The sequence below is a fragment of the Vidua macroura genome, chromosome 2, assembly GCF_024509145.1.
Source record: "Vidua macroura isolate BioBank_ID:100142 chromosome 2, ASM2450914v1, whole genome shotgun sequence".
NCBI lineage: Eukaryota > Metazoa > Chordata > Aves > Passeriformes > Viduidae > Vidua > Vidua macroura.
The window spans coordinates 66,621,177-66,643,115 of record NC_071572.1 but is presented as its reverse complement, the minus strand read 5'-3'; the positions used below and the strand labels follow the sequence as shown (position 1 = coordinate 66,643,115).

Below are 21,939 nucleotides of genomic sequence, written 5' to 3'. Positions count from 1 at the left end.
ATGCAAGAATCTACTAATAAGTTACTTGTCGGTAAGTTTGTTCACCTTCTGGTCTTTCATATTGTGGTAACCTACCTAAATATATCAACCCTAACACCAACACCTCCACTGCATGAATTTCAGTGCCTTTCTCTTCCTCCATTTCCTGCTGACTTCCTTTTCTCTGGTCACTATGTTAACTGGGAAGTCTTTTACTAGCACTCTGTGGCAGACATGCCACTTAACTTCTTATAATGGCAATGAAGATGCCAACAGGTTCTTTGGAAGGTCCTTTCTCATGCCTATAGAGAAAATCAAAGTTCTTTAAAAGGTGATTAAAATTCCATGGTCGGAAAACTTGCCACTGCATTAAGGGCTCTTTGCATGATGAAACAATATGCTTCTGCAGAGCATTAACAATACTTCTGTCTTTAAAGATTTACATATTTGTCATCATCTTGCATGAAGCACGGCCCCTCAGGGTGTCCATGGATGTTTGCTGATACATTTTCTAAACTAAGCAGGTTTCTTCAAAGACATTATTCATGTTCACATGGATGGTGCACTGTGCTAATGCTGAGAGCACCAATGCAAGATCTTCATCAGAACAGATAGTGTGACAAACTTGGTTTGTAGCCAATGCCTGGCTGACGTCGTATCTTGCTAAAAACTTTTATTTTGCACTGATTCCTATTAAATCCTAAGACTGAGCTTCAAAGGAAATGAATATGTACAACTGAAGGATCAGCAGCTGATTTACTTTAAAAATCATGTTTAAAAGATGCACTTGATGCTGGTGTGGGCAGGCAGGGGCTGATTTTCTGAATACATGGTCTCATTAATGACTGACAGTTTAAGAGGTCCTTTCTGAAGCACACAGCTTCAGTCCCTGACTCCTCACCAACAGTCCAGTAACACTGCAGTATTTCCAACAGTTTTAAATAGAAATTTGAGAAAGGGAGGAAGAAACACACAGCTCCAGACTGCAGCAAGAGACCATGCTGACTGTCTGACCAACCCTGACCTTCTGCACTTTGTCAGTGAACAGGAACACACAACTCCGAAGTAGCTGCTTGCTATTTACTCAGTGCTTTGACGTGAACAACTTGACAGCTGGACAAGTTCTTAAACTCCTTGGCACTCTAAGCCTTCAACTACCAGCAAAAAAATTAAGGAAAAAATATCTCCATCCAACACATATGAAAATGGGTCACTTCAGTAGCCCAAAGGGCTCTTTTAGTAAGAAAGAAACCAAAACAATTTATTATTTCCTAAAAACCTTATATACAAAAAAATACTTAACACAAGGTTTTCAAAGAAATCTATATGGGACTTCTCCAGGTTTTCTTGATCCAGTAACAAAGCTGAGACTGCCCCACAGAAATAAAGAAGGGTCCACCTAGAATCATGGGGATTAAGGAAGAGCACATTTACCTAGAGAGACAGGCTTATTCATTAATAAAGAAAAAGCACTGCTGGACTAGAAGGCTTCTGCACTGGGCATAGGTCACTGACAGTCCAAGAAGTCCCAAAGGTGAGTGCAGGTTGGGTACCAGGCTGCTGCTCTTCATGAGCCCTACCAACAAATAATGGACAGTGTCTGTCTGCACAGGAGAGGCAGAGAGGTTCAACGTTGCCATCATCTCCAGTGCAACCTCCAATTGACAGAAGCCAGGCCTGCTCTGTCCTGCTTTTTGCCTTTTCTATCTGGCTTTTGACTGGAGGCAGGATACAGGGAACAAAAAGGGTCCCCATGGCTAAAACTTGGTCATTTCACACATGGATCAAAATTCTCACATCAATTCATGCCCCTCCCTGAAAAACCACTACATTCAAAATCTCATACCCATATGAGAATGAGGCCTCATTATTTCTTTGTCTATTTCTGTCACCCCCTTATTATGCATTGACTCAGATAATCCCAGGAACAAAATACATCTCTCATAGCAACTTGGGAGCTACTATTAGGAATCATAAAATTATTATCAGAAAAGTGAACTCCAGAAATTATTACTTTATAATAAAAAGAGATATTTAAACAATGTTTCATTTCCATTCCTCTAAGAAACCTCACATTTATTCCAAAGAAACTAACATTTCAACTTAAACAGCAAATTAATATACAGTAAAAAAGAAATATGAGAAGATATTTTCATTAAAAAGTACAACTCAATTATGTCCCAAAAATCTTCTTTTCTCTGCAGAAAAAGAAGTCAATAGTATCATGAAAAAAACATTATTTATATATTAAATACAGGATAAGTTACCTGACAGCTTTAATTCCTCTATTTCAATCACGGAACGGTTTTCACCAAAATGTTGAGTAAGCAGATTTTGTAGATCCGCAGGGACACCAGGTTTTGGAGCAGATTTTTGCAGAACATCAGAAATGTTCTTCTAAAAAATCCAAGTAAAATGGGTTAATATGGTATTTCTATATAGCTCTTTGGCTAGCTAACAACACTGTACATAAATGTTCCTCCATATCTTTATACAGTTATATCAGTTTAATTATGGCTTAACTCGGAAAACACCTTACAATGGGACAAGATTCCCTTTGTCTTTAGAGGGAATGCAGACTTCACATGCAAGCTGAGATACTTGGACAAGATGGTCTGTGAGCCTGAACATGAAAAATCTTGTGCACTCACCTGAACGGCTGCTGTAACAAAAACATAACTGAAAGCTGGTTTTTGAGTTCTGCTATTGCTACACTTTAGTATCAGTTTGAAAATTCAGGCTTTTTTTTTTTTTTTTTTCAAAATTTGTTTCAGCTTATTATTCTTAAGTCATAACAACAGGAACCAAGTGATATGTGATGTGGTTATATTTTGATTTAAACAGGGTAACTATCTATGTACATTTGGAAGGGAAGATGGTTAGCTATATTCACAGAATACCATGCCAGGGTGATGAAAATAAGTTAAAACAACAGAACCACAGGTCAAGCAGCAAGAATTCACAGCTGCTTTGTTCTCCCACACTGTAATTTTTCTTTAAAAACTACTAATTTTGAGAGACTGAATGTGAGTTCATAATGACTGTGTTTTACACCTTAGGAATGTTACTGAGTAACAGGTCTGAATTCCCACCGAAGTGAAGGGATTGCTGTATTTTTTGCCATAATTAAATGGAACATGCGGGTAGCATAGCCCAAAGTTCCCATTGACTGATCTGCCAGCATTTAAGAAAAACAAATGTTAAGTATTTAAGAAAACAGAACATTTGCAAGGATAGAGGCAATCTGGAGAGAATGACAAGAATGTTACGCCTCTCTAGTTTTTGCTGAGATGTGTTTAGTTTTTGAAAGGACAGCTCAAGGTTTCTCAGCTGTGTAAGCTAAACTGAACTCATCATCAAGGGGACACATGGTAGCATAAATCTAGAAGTGAAAAGGAGCAGAAGGGTGTGGTCAGGATGGAGCAAAAGGGTCCAAATTTTTGAGGGAAAGTGGGATTTCACAGAGATTAGGTGGATCTGGAAGAATTTTTGGCAGCTTTGGAGGGACAGTGGGTACCTTCAGTTTGGTAGGCTGAAGTTCAGGACAGCAAAGATCAATGGAAATTTTGAAGAGAGTTATGGCAGGAATTTTAATGTTGGGGACAGACCTTCTTCCATCCATTCTTTCCCTCATTCCATCTCAGTACCCATTCCCTCCTTTCTTCCATTCCCCACCACTCTGCCTGTCCCTCTTGTGCAATAAAGCCCAAATACTCCAATAACAATAACTCCAATAATGAGGGGCAGAATGGTGAACAGGGAAGAGCCATCTGGGAACTGCCAAAACAGCAAAGACAAGGCAAGTGCTGCCTCTCCCAGCCATTGCCACTTTGGCACTGCCTGTTTCACCCCTGCTAAAAGCCACCTGTGGATTTGCAAAACCCCAGCTGAACCCTTGACAGTGGGAGACATAGAGATGAAGTGTTTTTGCTTTCCTCTCAGTCTAGCTTTGGCCTGGTGCAAAGCCCGCTGCAGTCCCTGGAAGACTTTGTAGAGGACATCTGGCTGTTCCGCAGCTTTCTGTTTGAATCTGTACCATTCCTTCCCAACATTCCCTTTCACTTACCACTGCTGTATTTTCCTGCCATGGAACAAGTGTCTCCCCAGAGCATGACCAGGCATGTGGGAGCACAGCCAGCCTCTCTGTGAGACCCACAAGCAAACCTCTCCATTGTTCTTCCCAATAACCCCAGATGCTTTTCCCCAGCCCTCCCTCACAAGCTGCCTCTGAAATGACCCACATTTGGGAACCTCTGATTTAGCAGACAGCAACAGAACTATCAGGCTCATTTTACTTGGTAATTCAGCATAATTCACAGGACTGTTACATCATTGATTGTGCCACTTGGTTCCTTCAGAAAAATTATTGCCCTCTGGAGGGGAGAAGCCTGATACAACAAGAAATTCTTTAAGAGCAAGAGCAAGAACACCTGAGCAAACTCTCCTCCTGGAAGGAGAGCTGTGGGGAAATGTTCCTCATGCAGGAAGTTTTATTATTTTTCTTCAAATTCATTCCAGATGCTTAAAAACAAAAGGGCTTTACCCCCTTTTCCTTACATTTGGAGACAGCATTTTGTTTGGAAGCCACAGTTCAACATAATAAATGTTTCCTAATGGGATTTTTTGACAGGCTGTGTATGTCAGCTTAGTGGCCCATTGAAAGCAAAGGTGTAAGTAAGCAGCTGCTGTTGGCCTGAGAATAGGGTTTCTTGCTAGGTGGGTTCACCAGCCTTGCCATGGCATGCCTTCACTCTGGCTCCAGTGGATTGAGGACTGCACTTACTCTGCCAGAGCCACACGGAAAGCAAAATCCCACTCTTCCCATTCTCTGGATGATTAAGAGGGCTAACAAAACATAAAAAGGCCACCCCTCAGCCTTGTGATGGAGCCAACTATTTACAGTCTGTCCCCCTACAGAAAGACAATTAACTTGCCTGGTGCCAGATAATCTCCATTTAGACTGCAGGGTGTGTTTGTTGTTGTGGGTGAGGATGGAGCATGGCCAGAGGGACAATACAGAGTATTTATTTATATACTTATGCTATGAGGAGAAGAGTGAACAAGGACAGTCCTTGGCTCAAAAGATGTAACAGCAGCTGGTGCCTGACCACACTGTGCGAATGGGTCAGATTCTGCAGCAACTGAAGTTCCACCCTTCTTCCATACAGTCACCCTTTCCTGGTGGGCAACACTTGCACGTGGGTTGTAGAAATACACAACCCTTGAGTGGAACACAGACATAATGCCACAGGTCAGGTTGGGAATAGGCACCTTGAGTAAGGTTTAAAAATTAGGAATTTATCTTCTTCTCTAAAAGAGGCTGCAGTATTATGAGAATTTTACTTCTCACCATCATGACGTTGTCCCCATACTGCAGTAGCCTATAAACCCACTGCCCAGACCCCAAACACACTCTAGGACACTCATACCTTCTTCTTCCTCTTCTTTGCCTTTACAGTGCTCTCTTGCTTTTCTTCAGGCTGACTTAAAAAACACTCTGTAGGCTGCAAAACACATTACAAAAAAGAGGTAAGAAAAAAAAAGTCACCAAAGGAAGGCAAAGCAGATAAGAGGAGATACAGAAACTATAATGCTGGGCTAGGAAAAAACAATTAAAACTGAACTTCCCCACCTGTGGATGAAATCAAATCCTTACAGTTATATGTATATAAAGTAATTTTGGAATTGAGATTGCTGTTGCAACCAGGAGAGGGAATAAAAGAAGAGAAAATTGAAGCATTCAGGGTGTAGTCATAATTCCATAAAATGGTGAAAAGCAGGTTTTGACACATTAAAAAAAATCAGGAGGAAAATATGAACAAAATCTACCACTAAATTTATATATTTAATCTCTACTATTGTGAATGATAATTTTTCCAAACTTTGCCAGTAGTGCTTTAAAATAACTGGGTCTAAGGTGAGTATCCAGACAGTTAAAATAACATGGAACTGGGCAAGATTAATTAGAAACAATCATGTTCTGGAGTTCCTTCTACACTTGTAATGCAGAGTTTAGGAAAACATGTTTCAAATTTGTCCTACACCATTCTTGCTTTGACTTTTCATAGCAGGCAGGGTCAAATACACACAAGAAAAATACATGGTGCATTTCAGAATAATTCAACATGTGCTGCTATCATTAACCCTCTTTTGTGCCTGAGTGAACAGGCTGAATTGGTCCATTCGTACCAGAGTCCCTGTTCACATAATCCAGTAGGATTTGACTGTAGTCACCTAAAATTGTCCAAAACAGAGGAAGCAAGGCCCAGACTTCTCTTGTTTTGAGTGTAGCAATTCTCTTTTCTTTTGCCTTCTTAGGGCCTTCTACCTAATGGAAGCACATTTATCTGCATAGACAGGCTTTGGAACTTAATAAGTGACTTGATGAAGAGCAATGGGAAAATAGACTGAGCTGCAGGAAAATGCTCCACACCACTATGATGCATTTGGCTGCAAAAGTCTGCTCTTGTGAGAAAATGTGAAGAAGACTCGTCACACGGAGCATTAAAAAGCTCAGGAACAGCAAATCCAGCACTCCTCCCTGGGGAAAGCCTGAAAGAAAAGTATCAGCAGGAAAGGGAGCCTAGCTGAAAGTCAGAGAAGCTGCTCCTTTGTTGCCTTGGGAAGGCAGCTTCAGTCAGGCCAAGAGGGACAAAGGAAGGCTAACAGGAGTTCAGAGTATCTGGGCCTTTCTGAGCCCTCCTTGCATTGCCCCACCTTAGCAGGAGGACATTTCATGGCAACTGGTGTTAAATGACCCAACCCAGCACACTCCTACCTTTCCAAGCCCACTCTCACAGCCTTATCAGAAGCATTTTTTGAGGTTTAATTGTTCATATTATGTCTAAATTTCTCTCTTCCTCCCCACTCCCCTTGCTAAATTAGCTATTGAAGCAGGTAACCACCATGCTCAACACAAATAAATAACCTCTTACTTTCTGTGCTGTGATGTAGCCTCAGCCACTGCCCTTGCAAAGGCAGTAGTATTGTACAGCAGTGGCTCTGAAACTGGTTGAGGATTGAAATGAAACTTAGGAATTACCAGACAAGGTTGGGCTGGGGACTTGCTACAGCTAGCAAAACACTCTACAGCTACTGGAATGTAATGCAGCCTGCATAAAAACCCATGAGAAGTTGTGGGATTATATCTTGCCTCAACAACAGAAATCTGTCCCTGTGATTTTCTCAGGTATAAACAGAGATTATCTTCATTAGAAATGAAGGGAACGACTGCAAATGGAAACTCACTTTAATTAACAAAATTGTTCCAGAGTTAGTATAAGTTTTTTGCTTTATTTTTGGTTTGTTGCTATTTTAAAAATCTCTGTACTGACTCTGATTCAAGTGTTTTTAAAACACCACCATACGTTTCTTCATTCCTATCCTTACCATTAGCATTCCCAGACATTGAGACTGAAACAGAGCTACCCTCTGCTCTACTCTTACACATCCCAGCTGTCCATAGATACTTAAACGCCATTAGCCAGGTGTTTTAATCAGAAATTTTATGTTTAACATCATATTTTATGCAGAGAACAAGCCTTTGCATTGCTTCAGTGAAGGACTACCTACAAGCAATCAAAAAGCCAGACAAGGGCCAACCTGAAACTCTGTCCTCCAGTAGAGTATGATGGTTCCCTATCCCAGTGGTGCTTCCAGCATACTGAAAAATGTCACTTATTCACTTTGGGCCCATTTCTCCCTTGTTATACATCATGAACTGCTTTACATAACTCTGCAAACACTCCCAACTGGTATCTGCATGAAAAAAGAATGAAATATGCTACACAGCTGAAAAAAATGCTCTGATAGAAAAAAACTTCTCGCTGCTAAGCCTTCATTCAAATGTTTGAAAGCACCACCAAATGCCATGGCTTCTTTTTTGAAGGTAGTATGTATCCCTTTCTTTCAACAGCCACAGAAACATACAACAGGCAACACAAGCATACAGCAGGCTTGTAGTCAAAGTGTTGCTTCCTTAGAGAAGCATGTTAAAACTCAAAATTGCTTCCTTTACACTGCATATATATATTTAGGCATAGTATATTATTAGCCCAGCAATAGTAAATCCATGTTATTCAGACATTAAAAATAGTGACATAAAAAGAGAAATTTTCTGGTGGTGAATGGCTGTAAGCTTACACGTCTTTGATGATCTGCAGTCTAAAATATTTCAGCATCTGATCTATCCTGAACTTCTGACCCTTATCCAAGCATTAATTGCCTACCTACTCATGCAATAGCTCTTTGCATGCCACCCTTAAGAAAAGGTCATTTGCATGCTTTTCTTATGCAAGACACAAAACAGACAAACACTGTTTTTTTGACATGGCTCCCTCGTGCTCTGTGTTTTTATGCTATTTTTACATGGAAATTCTTAAAATGCAGAAAACAGGAAATTTGTGCTGAGACCAGTGATTTATGAACTAAAATGTCATAAATTCCTTGTTTGTTAATCATCCACAGAGCATAAAATATTTCCTGCATTATGCTTCTAACATGGTTTTTTCTTTACACGTTGCCAAAGTGACAGGAAATTCAAATATAGAGTGAAAACAGTCTTGCATGTGTGTGAAAGTTTACATTCCAGGTCAGCCACATACTCTGGCTTTTGGAGTTTGTGACAAAGTAAACACATCACTGCGTCACTCAGACTGGAGACAGATCACTCATTTCACGGTAAGCCCGAGGACAGCCTGCAGACCAGGAGCATGGATGCTCATAACTCTCTTGGTTGTCTCGTGACAGACTTTGAGGTACCAAGTCCATTGCAGAACAACTTCTGGCCTCTGAATAAGGCAGGCATGAGTAAAATGGGTTTTGTTACTTGCACCAGAACTACAAAACCACCAGCTTTCCATAAATAACTCTGATTTGGTTTGTCTAAAAGATAGGCAATAACCCATCCATGATTTTGAGCTCCCATAAAGCATTTCCCTATTGCAGTTTCACATCTAAACATCAAATTACGTGATTCCAACATGCAGGCTGATATTCTTTATATGACAGAAAGACCAGTGGCAGGTGTTCTACATGAGCTGAGCACTTCCAGGCTATCTTGGTAAGTAACTTGTGGAGGCTATCCTTTCTAATGTTCTCATAAAAAGGGTTAAGCAATCCTCCCAAACAAAGTGCCTTAACCTACTTCTAAATGCCTAAGTGAAAATGGTGATAAAAAGTGTCTCCATAAGAATTCTCACTCATCAGCATCTGACCCCCTGGCAGAACAAAGGCAATACAGCTTTCTCCTGTATTGTTTGGTTCTCTTTCCTAATCAAAACATTGATCTCATTCAGATATTTGGATCACTTCACCTTTGGTCTCTTTGGAAAGAGATCCAAAAACAGAGTAATTGCTACCATGCTGTTTACACTTCTCTGTCACAAAAAAAGAACATCCCTGCAAATGGCTTTCACTTGGGCAGTTGCCTAGGCATTACAGAGTGAATTTACTATTGACCTAGGGGTCAAAATTAATATCCATAACCTCAAGGAGAGATAGCTTCCAATGTAATTTTAGCTCTCTGACAGCCATTCAGTCAATCCTCCTGGGTGGTATGACGAAGGCAGAATAAATTTACCTTCAAACAAGAAACTTCATAAAATCAGCCAACCTCTAGATGACTTTTTCCCTCACACTGGGGTGATGCTGATGTTCCTTGGCATACTCCACATAATGCTGAACAACACAATTCCTCTTGGCATTAAATGAAGGTTTTAGCAGTGCAAGGGTAAGAAAACATCAATCCATGAAGACCTAAATTCTTTTTCATTTGGACCTTGAACTGGGGACATGCTTGGGTAGATAATCTGTATAACAAGTAAATATATCTTTCCAGACTTTGTGTGTGCAGGGAAAGGGGAAAAAATTGCAGGGGAGGATACTCAGTGACACCATCCAGGCTTGTACCACTGGACAGTCACTTTGTTGGACAGGCCTGGCAATCTCAACTCACACAAAACAAGTGTGAAGATATTGCTGAAATGTACTAGAACGTGATCACTTCCAAATAAGGCAACATAATTAAAAAAAAAAAAAACAAACAAAACAAAACAACCAAACCTGAACAGATCAGAGAGAGTGAAGAAAACTATCCCTTTACTGAAAAAAAGGACATTATGTTTCCCTATGCATAATCATTGTTGTGCTAAACAATTGTTTAATTTACAAACCTGTTTTCTCTTCTTTTTCACAGCAGGTTTGAAATCTGAATCTTGACATGTTGCTGTCCTGTTTTCATTTGCTTTTTCAATAGCTTCATCATCTGAGGGGTCTAATCAAAAACAAAGAAGAGCTCTTGTTACTGTTTTTCGAATCGATCTACCCATCTTTGCACTCAAAAACAGGCATAAAACCTCTAGCTGAAAATTGTCACTATAATACAATCTCATGATTGGCAATAAATACAGCTGGAAAAAAATACATTCTTCTTGCTAAGTTTGCTGATACTTCTTTCAAAATAAAGTTATTTCCTCCTACTAAAACAAGTCTTGCAGATGAAAGGAAAAAAATCCAAGCAAACACATACAAAAATGCATGAAATACATGCTCCTAAATGCCTTACTGACACACTAAAGAGGAAAATTTACAAGACAGGTATAATGTTCTATTGTATAAAAAATATGCACACTTCCTGCAAGTACATTAATTGTGTCTCTTACTTCAGCAATAATTAGACAAAGGCACCACTCCCAAAGCTTGATGAAAATGTCCACAAGACTAAAACACATTTATGTTTAAAAAGACAACTAATTAAATTCGGGTGTCTTTACCCATTCTCTTCTTCATCTCTTTTATCAACAGAGAGACTTTGGGGAAAAAATAAATGCACAGAAACAGCTCCCTCCAACAGTGTTATAATAGTGCTTTAGATGTATTCAAACACAGACATTTCTACTGGGGACTGAGTTACTTCCCTGATTATTGCCAGAAGCATTGTCAAACTGAATTAATTTAACTTCTGTAAGTGGAATATATCTGCCCAACAGGTATCCAGTCATTATTGCAATCTCTTCTATTCCAAAGTTGCACATTTACAGCTTCAAGACTAAGTTATTTATTTTGAAAAGAGAGGAATTTAAGGATTTCTTAACCATCACCGCAAGTATAGATGATATAACTGTATCTATGTAATCACTAGTTGTGAACAGAGTAAACTGGTAGCCAGAGAACACGAAAGAGAGAAAATCAGTTATAGCTGGTATTTACAAATTCCATGTTGAAATAGGTAAAGGGATAAAAGAGGGAAGGGAAGAATCTCTATTAATCCACAAATGCAGCATTATATACTATGTGGCAATAAGGCAGTGGCTTTAAAAATCCTAACGTGACAGAATGGGTAACAAAATGAGTATATCTTTATTCCTGGAAAGGTACAATCTCATAATCTTCACTCCTTTTTTCCACCTTGAAAAGCCTGTGTAACAGTTAACACTCTAAAGTTGGGGTCTGACACTGTTAGGAGGTCAAGAAAGTTTAGGAAGTTGAAAGATAACAAAGAAAATCAGCGAATGTTTTAGCAGGTTGGATGCTATTTATCATGAAATCTTACTTGATATAGACTAGATTCTTGGCAAACCACAAGAGCTTTAGAAAGAGAGCAGCAACTGAGAAGAGAATTTGTTTTCTGTTCAGTAAGAGACTAATAGACTCCCAAGTGAAGAGGGTAGATAAATATGTTAATGAACTTAATTAAGACCAAAATAAATGCCATGGAAGAAATGACAGCACTTGTTTGCATCTCAACATAGGATGAACACATTCTGAAATCTTAAAATAGGAATTCACCAAGAAAAGCCCTCGCTTTCCAGCTCTAGAGCAAATGCAGGAACATGTGCAGCAAGTGAATATCACAGCTCAGCTGACCTATCTGTTTCATTCTTCTTGCAGGCACAGCCTCAAATCAGAGCTGAATGGACTGTGGCCACACGAGTGCCAGAGCCCAGGCAGAAACGATGTGCCTAGTCCTGTACAGCCCAACATGTGGCAGCAGGTGAACAGGGCAAAAAGAAAGCTCAAAGTTCGTGGGACAAAGCTTTTCCTTACATTACAGAGCAAATATATTTCTCTTGAGGGTGTCCAAGTGCTCCTGTCCCTGCACAGCAGCAGATCTTTCCTGCCTATTCCTCTCTAAAGTCACTGAGCACTTATGTCCCCCAGCCACTTTGGAATCTCAGATACAACACTTCCTTAGAAGAAGCTGAAAAATCACATCATTCAGCATACTCCAGGAAGTTCAAAAGGTGTCTTGGTAATTCAGTGTTACCACTGGCCATTACCATGGCCTTGTTGCCCTGTGGATCACCCTTCCTCTGGCAAATTTATTGCGCTGTATTTTGGTAGGGCAACTTCTGTATTTAAGGACCCATCACTGACCTCTGTCTCATTTGCCCTGACTCCAGAGATACTGGAAGTGACCAACTTTAAAACACACCAGCTCCACAACCCTAGGGTCTTGGACACACTGCATTGAAGCAAGCTGTGGAGAGATTATATAAATGAAGTACATCAAAAAAATCAGAATTGCCTCTTCATCCCTCTTGCTCACTGTGCTTGAGCCCCAAACACCCACTCCAAAATGAATTTGTGCATGTTTCACTGAACTGAAGTGCTGTGTGAGCTCTTTCCAATGTTTCATATTGAAAATAAATGAGAATTGCATCAAATAGATTCAGGGGAAGCTGCCTGTGATCTGCAAGCATTTCTTCTGAAATCCCACTTGGCATGCTCTGAAAGGCAAACAGGAGTCGTGTAAGTCTTAAATAACCTCTTCTCTTTCTCACAACTGAAAGACATGCTGCTAGCAATAGCCATCTAAAACTGGACAAATGGTTTCCATGATCTGAAATAACCTGACAATGCACCACCTGTTCACTGCTCATTTGAGTTTTGGACAGCACTTCATGGTGCAACGTCCTCTGCTCTCAGCAAGAAGTGAGAGAAGAGGGCACAGACTCAGTCTCAACAAACCTAAGTTCGAATTTGAGCATCCTTCTGCAGTATCTGAGTACCTTTATTTCATACAACTGGAGAACTTTCTATCTATTCCAGAAACAATCACCCACGTCCCAGTCAGGACAGCAGCTCATCTCAAGCTGTAATTGTTTGTGACACTTTGTCAACTCCTGTGATGACAGGAGCATTTTGTTGCAGGCATCGAAGTACGAGAGGCCAGACTCTGCCAACCATGCTCACATTAAACTGTGTACCTTTCTCTGCAAATAGTTACCTTGATGTCAGTGGGGTTACTCACAAAATAAATCATAACTTGATGCAAATCAATGCAGAAGCTCAGAGATCACAAGCATGCCTGTAACAGACCAGCACTGCTTGCCCCACTTTGAGGTGTTGAGCTTCCCAGGAGACCTCTCTCTGCCAGAACAGGAGAATTCACAAATCCTTCCTTAATAATAAGCTGATGAAAATGCAGAACCTAATTGATTAATACAAAGTTGACTTTCATCTGGCTTGAGGTGCAAAGGAGCAGGCAAGCAGGCGCTGAGAGGACACACTGCTTGCAGGGTGATGCTGTTGAGCACAGCAATTCTCTGCCTCTGTTTTCCTGAGACTTATGGCATTGACGCAACCACAAGGTTGTCCAAGGCATCAGAACAGTCACAAAATGCTCTCAATATAGAAAAATAAATGGGAATTCCACAACTCTCCACGTGTTTTTGCTTTGGTATTACATTATTACATCAGCAGCATGGCATATACTAACAGGCTCCCCAGTCATGAAGTATTTATATTTGATCTTATTTTGAACCGTGCAAAAATGGAAAAAGCCATTTCTGCCTCACACATGCACACACACACACACACACACACACAAAGACTTTTTCATTTATATCAATCACTGTTTAAAGTCATCCAGTGCACTGGTTTCTAACTTCTTTCAAATTTAGTACCAACATATGCATGTAGTCTGAGTACATCAATATGTGTACTAATTATATACATGTAAACACTCGTATTAATACATACACATCTGCATGTTTATACACATTCACATAAAAAAGTACAGAGATATTTAAATAATTTAACAGGCTTCCTTTAATAATCACCTTTATTAACTAATATATTCACAACAAATTCATATTTTTTCATTATTTACTATGGTATTTTTAAAGGCAAACAAGATTTTAATTATATAGGATGTAATGTAAATGTGCTTTGATGTGAATGCAATTTTGTTCATACAAAATAGCTGGTACATAAAAATTTGCATTTGCTATGCTGATTCACCATTACTGAGACTTCTGACCTTCACATGCCACTTTTCTCCTCTGAAATTATTAACATAGGAGTTATAGTGACAACAGCATAAATAATTAATTCCTGTAAGAACCAAGGCTGACTGAAAAAGTGAAACTTTTCTAGGCCAGACACTTCCAAAGGCCCCAAAATAAATAAAAATTACAATTGAAAATAATCTTAAAATTATTTGGGAAATGCAGCTTGTGGTTCAAGCCAGGCTATAACTGAAATAAACATAAATGCAGCTCACAGAAATTTTGCCAGCCATGGGAAGCCTGTTACAAGATGGGAATATGAAGAAAAAAAAAGGAGAAAGGAGCTTTTTGAGAGAGGAAGGAGGCAAGGTTCTTAGAACTCGTCACAATGTAGGAACAACCAACGTGTAATTAAAAAGAAAACTTGGAAGAGAAATATGTTGTTTTGCATACATACCCAAAGATAAGTGAGAGAATAGTTTCTGTTAGGTGGTTTTTTTGTTTTGGTTTGGGTTTTTTTTTTTGTTCTGGGGCTAAGCAAGATCAGACTTGATCAGAGTCCAAAAGGCTCCCAGTGACAGAGGCCAGTACAGGACAAGTTCAACTCTTACCACTAAATTAATCTCTGTGACAAAATTTGGAGGGAACCTGTTTTACATGCCCACAAAGGAGAATCCCTCAACTTTTATTTGATGTATCTGCCTGCAATCAGACATACTCTGGGTCAGAAATCCCTCATTTTTTCCCTTATACTTTCATCAGGGCTATGTATCAGTACTAAATTAGAATTACATGAGAACAAAGTTTGTACAAAATTTATTATGCCCACCCAGCCCTTTACCCCTTTCTGATTTCCATTCTTCTCTGCCTGTTCTAAAACTGTCTCATATCTGAAATCAGATTTAAAATAAAGCCTCTGTTTCCTATTTTTTAACAAGAAGTTCAGTACACTGTGGAAACAGGTCTTGTATCTGTTATCTCTCTTTCTAGTTTCAGATATGTTACAGGAAATTATGTGCTTGTCATTATTCTGTAGGTGGGCATAGTTCAGTTTGGGTGTGCTATGATGGATTAATTTCAGGCTGATTTGTAACCGGTATTTTTATTTACTGGTTGATTAAATTGCACTGATCTGTGTTCATTAATCTAGGGCAAAATATTTAGAGTGCTCCCACCTTTAAATTCAGTAGATTGAAACATATTTGATGCCAATTAAAATGCCAAGTGTGTTGGGCACATCTTGAGACCTTTCTTAATTGCCATTTTTCTTTGGGACGAAGGGAGAAGAGGGGCAGAGAAAAAAAAAAAAATCTGAGACCTCCTTATTATTCTCAGTTTTGCTATTAAAAACTGGCCTCAATCTTCAGTGAATGAGATTAAGTAATCTCCAGGTCAATGCACTACTTGGAACTTTTCTCACTGCATCCCTCCTGCATGTCCCATCAGGTACACACAGTGCAAGGTCAATTAAATTTCTGCAAAATGTAACAGCTGTCAGCAAAATTGGCTACCAAGTCCCTGTTCATCCTTGCTCAGCTGAGAGGGCTCCTGTTGCCAGCAGAGTTGTGCTGACCACAGTAGCTGGGCTAAAAGTGGCAATGACAGTATTTTACACCTCACCCCTACAGTATCACTCCTCGAGGCAGCAGAGAACAAGGAGCTCAGGCAGGTCCTGCCCCGCTGCCCACCAGCACTAAACAACACGTGAGCTCTTTTCAATGCAGCAGGCCTGGCTGGTGGGCTGGTTTACTAAGAAAAAAGGATTAACATGCTTCCCTCACAAAAGGGAAAGGTTCTACATAGCAGTAGGAGAAGGAGGTACAGAATTCAGCATTTCTCACAGTTCCCAACCATCTCCTGGACAAATCCCAAATTACTCAGCTGTGTGTCACCAGCATAGATAACTCCAAAAGGAGGGTCTCTTTCATGTTCACCAGGTCAAACCTCCCTAAATTCCCTCTCAGTAGGCAGTGGACAGCTTTGATTTTTCCTGTTGAGAAGCCTAATAATAGCTCAGATACCCTGGAGCCCATGGTGTAAAGCCAACTGGCCAAGCAATAGCTATTCTGGGGGAAAATAACTCTTCTGGGGACTTCCAGACCACAGAATGGCTAAAAATGGAGATTTTATTATTAATATGGTTCTTCAGATCAATTGCTGGCTATTTATCATGGCAATACTTTAGAAATTTCTAGTAAATGAGATAAAAAATGTTAGACACAAAAGCAATCTGTCCTTGGGAAGATCACCATATAACCATTGCATTGAAACGACAGTGTCAGCACCCTTTTCTTTTCTCAGATTGCTCTGGCTAAATTAGAAAGGGTCCCCTGGCAACTCAAGAAAAATAAGTAATTCTCATCACAAGAATGCATCAAGTGCAGTGAGTGGCACAACTCAGAAATCTAGGCGACACATTACAGAAAAAAATCCCCGAACAACAAAACATCTCCTTACCTCTTTGACTAAGGATTAGCTAAATCATTTAAACCAGTAGAGTAAGACAAGATCTAGTCTTAGAAATCTATACAGGAACATATATTCACAGGAAATGAAAATATAGTATTTAATCGTAGCAAAAGACATAATATTACAGCTTAATGGAAAAACTTAGGCAATTTTTGCAGTTTAGCTTTTGCAAAATGGGCACATGAATCAAATGAAATGCCTTCATTCATAAGGCCTTAAAATATTTGGGTATTTTGACCATTTAGAACTAAAGAGGGAACACAGTATGCACTGGTACCTGTTATTGCCACTAGGATGCACAAAGCTGCACAGAAAGCTCTGCTGCAGGTTATTACCAGTTAGCAACCATTCCTCTGACTTTATCAGCCTGCTGCAACAGAGGACAGAGCTGCCTCTCTGCTCAGGCTGAGACACCCTCCATAGGAATGACACATGCTGCCAGTGCTCCAACATTCCAAACCACCCACAGTCCCCCTGGGCAGTTTTGCCTTCCAGTCCCTACAAACTAAGGAGCCCTTTCCCAAAACAGGCGCATTCCAGCACAGCAGTAAGTTTTGATGTCTGTCAGGATGCCTCAAACTGCAGACTTTACCTGCCAAGATATTTGAAAGAAGGTATTTCCAAGTGCGCTTGTGAGGCACACCTGAGGGGCAGACAGTGTGGGACTCAGCACAAACAGACACAGTCCTATCAAAGATACAAAAGAGCTGCAGTTTGTCCCCACAGGTAACATTCAGATAGCACAAACGTCTTCACACTCCAGCCAGGCTAAGCCTGTGCCAAGCCACTCTGCAGGAATTCCCTGTAATAGCTCCTAAGGACTGGCAAAAGCTTGTACTACAAAGTCAAAGACAGTATTCTTCTGGAAATGCAAACCCTTTCCTGGAGCAGTTCAAAAGGCTTATCTGGCACAAACAATTATTTTTGCCTGAGAAATCCTGTGACAGGATATTCAGTTTAGGTTACTCTTCTTTACTCTGATGCATAATTTAAATTAAAATCACTGTCCATTCAAGCAAAAAGGAATAGGTCTTAATGGAATAATATCAAGTTAATTTTCACTATACTCTGATATGATAAAAAATGGTTTTTTTTATCACAGACATAACTATCTGCAGTGCAAAGGATTTCCCACAATACATTTCTAACAATTACATCTCCCCTTTTTTAAACACTTTTCCTTTAATATTCAAAACAGGTACTTCCAAACTAATTTCTGACATGACTTGCTGACTGGGAGTGAATTAAGAGACAAAATACAGCGCAGATCAGAGAATAAGACCAGAGGAAATCCTCTGTTGTATATATGCAAGCACAGGAGAATAAATTTCATATGATTGAGGCTAGGTCCAGCTTGTAGCATAGCCACAACCTTGCCCTCATACTCATAATTTGACTTTTTCATTGCTATATTTTGCCTGTACGACAGAAAGATGGTAGGAAAGCCACAGAATATGACTGATCAGAGGTAAAAAGTAGTAGGCCACTCCCCTTCTAATAAGAATAACTTTTTCACCTGCTAGGTAAAGGTTGAATATCCCACTTATGCCTTGGACAATGGAAAACAGCATCACCAAGGTAAGCAGAGAGAACTCACTATTCATTTAGTCACTGGAGTTTTAAAACCCATGGTAAGCAAAGGACAAACATGAAGATTTGACATGACAGGAACATGACAGGTCCTTTTACTCTTTGCCATCCAATTTAATTTCTTCATTATGAGCTTGCCAAAAAAGAGCAACCAGAGACTTCAGCACAGGGTACAAATCACTTCTGTTCTTTGTACCCTTCACCAATGCTATCATAAGTGAAGGCTGAGATAATATCCACAAATCACTTCAGTCTACTCTTTTTCTTTTGTTCTCTTAAAAACTATCCTTCATGCTGAAACTTCCAATCATCTCCTTATAACTCCAAATTTAATTCAAAAACATATTTCTAGAGAGATGGGAAGTGGGAGACTGTTTTGTTTAAGTAGCATGGGGTTTTGGCTATTTTCAAATCTTACTGGATCAACATTATGAATATTAACCTTGTAAAAAGAGCTTCTCTTCCTGGTAGATGCCGCACACTGCACACCATACAGTCAGTTTAAAACCACTCAAAAGGGTGCCAGCAATCCTGTGCAAAAGTTTATGCTCATAAGACAATGCTATCCAACTCTGAAAAGCAGAGGAACAGGGCAAGCCAGGATACAGCTGACCACACTGGAAACTGTCTGAGCCATTATGGTTCACAATCTCACCTTGTTAATGGAATATTTAAACATGGGATACTTAAACAACTACAAATGTCTAGGAATTTGGGGTTAATCAAAAGAAAAATCAGCTCACACATAATAGTGACAGAATGTTTTACTGTGATGAGGGAGAATCCCACAAGCCTGGCTTGAAATAAGTCTTAACCCCAACACAGGAATCTGGGTGAGGAAACTGCCTGGGCTCTGGATAAGTCAGACCCAACTCATTCCATTGGAAATGCTACCAAAGAAAGCTGGGCAGTTAAAAACTGTCAACAAATATGCAGAAAACCCATTCAGAATCATAAGGAAAACACCGGTTAAGAGCTCAGGAAAAGCTAGGCACAAACTACGGCCAGACTCTCTATTGCATTTTCCTCTTCATGGTGCAGGCAGAAAAATTAAAGTCATCCTAAAGAAAACTTGAGTGTATACAGCTGTAAAACCAAACACTTTTCCATCCATCTTGATGAACACATACAACCACTTTTAAAGCCTTTTCCACCTTCTTCCAGGAAGTTTGCATCACTGGGGTTGGTCACGCAACATTTAAAGCCCTGTACACATGAACAACAGCACTCTATAAAATCCTCCCCAAAGATTAACTCCCTGCCCAAAGCCAACCAGTGTATTATTTGTATGAGCAAGAAATCACTCCTTCTCCACAATATTCCTATGGGAGAAGTGTATGGCCCAGTTCCTGCCAAAGTATGACTATGTCTGTGCTTTAACACCCACCAAGCACTGTGATTCCTTCTTTTTCTAAGACCCATCTATCATGTATGGAAGCTGCTGTTTGCCGCAGAGGGTGAAAAGCTGGTGAAAAGTATACTCCTCAGGCTGGGGAGGAGTATATACTCCCTCCTTTATCCTCATCACCTTCCTGGTCTGAAGGAAGGGATCTGTGGTGAATTCAATATCCTGGCAAATTACCCCATAGAGAGAGGGGTAGAATTGGCAGTGGCACTGTGGAGCTGGAACTGGTAGGATTGGGGTGGCTCTCATGAGGGTACCACCCTGGAGCACAGGCAGCACAATGCTATCCATGTTTAGTGATGTTGGTGACCTGTACATTCAGAGTTTCACTACTTACACAGTGCTATTCAATATACACCTATCTGTTCCTTTTTGAGGTCCTCTTCAAAATCAAACCCCAGCATTCTTCATTTGTTATAATATTAACTTCTGACAAACTTCTATTCGCATTAATGGGGAAGAAATAGGTAAACTGGGAGGAAAGATGAACGTGGATAAATCCATAAAACTAATTAATGGGTGGGGTCTAGCCTAGGTCTCACTATGAGCAAGTTTTAGCCAGGAATGTAGTGTGGCCCCAGATGTGATGTCTGCCTTAATACTGCCAGTAATTTATGCTGTTTTACTGTTCTCTGTATCGGGAAGCAGCTGTGGCTCACAGTTGCAGTTCTTGCTGTGAGGGTAACACAGAGAGTCTGGCTGATACTGTGCACTTCAAGTCTATAGATCATGATAAAATTACACAGTGGAACTTGCCAGAAATAGTAGGCTGCAATTAAAAGGATATATAGCACACTTCACAAAAACTTAACAGCATAAATTATTGTTCACAGAGACATATTGCTACTTTACTGACTACTGATACCATTCCCACCTTTTTGGCTCATGGATATTTTGCAGATGCACACATCTGTAGTATGCAGTTATCACAGTCCTGATTTTTCTCAGGTTTTCTCTGTACATGGAAAACTGCATGCATGCATACCATGTAGCATACACTCAGAAAGATGTCACCACCAAATAATATATGCCACTGAAGAACAGCACTACAGTCTTTTATCCCAGTTCTTCTACCCATCTTTACACACAAAATGAAAGTTGACATTTTGAGCTGCTCTGATTTCTGCAGCTTTTTTTTATTTAGAAGCCTTCATACGACATAGAAGTATCAGATCTCCATTTGACAGAGTATCACGTTGACTCATATCAAGTTAAAATCTCCTTCAGGCTAAGAACAAAATACCCTGACATGTTGCCACACAGAGTTAGAGTGGCAAATTCCCCAGATTATAAAACATCTGTTGAAAACCAGTTCCCTTGCACAAGGGTTATGTCTCTATTCCTCTTATTCTTTGCTCCTTCCTCCTCTGCATATACTTCACATTACTCTGAGTTTGACCTCTGATATTGCAGGTTCTCGTCCCCTTTTAAGCTATCCTAGCATCCCAAATGTATACGGTACTAGAATACACATTTGTGGATTTAACTCACTTTTCCAAATGGTCTTACTTATTATAAGAGCAAGTAAAAGGAGGGGTAATTTTTTATAGTGAGAAGCATTTATGGCAATACTGCACACTCTGATACATTAAGGTTTTTGAGAGAAGGAAAGGCATCAGGCTTGTCAGTGCTCTCTATTTAAGACTAACAATCACAATGCAATCTCTCATCTGCACAGGCCTTTTCTGAACAGACATGCAGCTCATTTGTTTAAATGATCAACTAAAGCACATTATAGTCAATCAGTTCTAACTACCAGGAAAATATGAGCCAATACCTAAATTCATTCGCTGCAAGCAGATGGTGGATTGCTTTTCTGTCCCTTTATGCTGCAGTCCTGTTCCCTCAGATCTTCTCTACTAAGAGGGGGACATACCAGGAGGTCAGTTTTCCGACAAGGTCATCTGCTTTCAGAGTGTGAAGAGAATTGCACAGAAAGTGGGTTGGGCTATATTTAGAGTTTGGTCCATATCCGTGCCAAGGTCCCCCCCGCTGTCTCTCTTGCAGCACCGTCTCAGGTTTATTCTTGCAGATTCTCAGCCCACAGAACACACAAGAATACGAAAGTTGCTCTGAGCTACTGCTGGATCGAGGTTTTTTGCAATTTGCTAAAAACAAGTGGATCAGCAGTTCAGATGACAACTCCTTAAATCACTCACTCTTCTAGTCCTTATCTTTCTTTATTTAAGTGGATTTTCCCTTTTCAATTTAATAAGGGGAGGAAACTGCCTGGGATAGAGCAAAAAGACTCTCCTGAGCTAAGGT

General features: G+C 40.0%; 1 protein-coding gene across 6 annotated transcripts in view; it reads right to left on the bottom strand.

Moving 5' to 3' along the window:
- The window catches only part of CMSS1 (cms1 ribosomal small subunit homolog), a 227,782-nt gene that overhangs the window by 9,597 nt on the left and 196,246 nt on the right, over nucleotides 1-21,939 (bottom strand). For all 6 annotated transcript variants that reach the window (XM_054002649.1, XM_054002672.1, XM_054002657.1 and 3 more), the window contains 3 exons: nucleotides 10,152-10,252; nucleotides 5,409-5,483; nucleotides 2,247-2,376 (listed from right to left, as the gene is read on the bottom strand). In XM_054002649.1, the coding sequence (XP_053858624.1) occupies nucleotides 2,247-2,376; nucleotides 5,409-5,483; nucleotides 10,152-10,252 (306 nt within the window). The remainder of the gene's footprint in view (nucleotides 1-2,246; nucleotides 2,377-5,408; nucleotides 5,484-10,151; nucleotides 10,253-21,939) is intronic.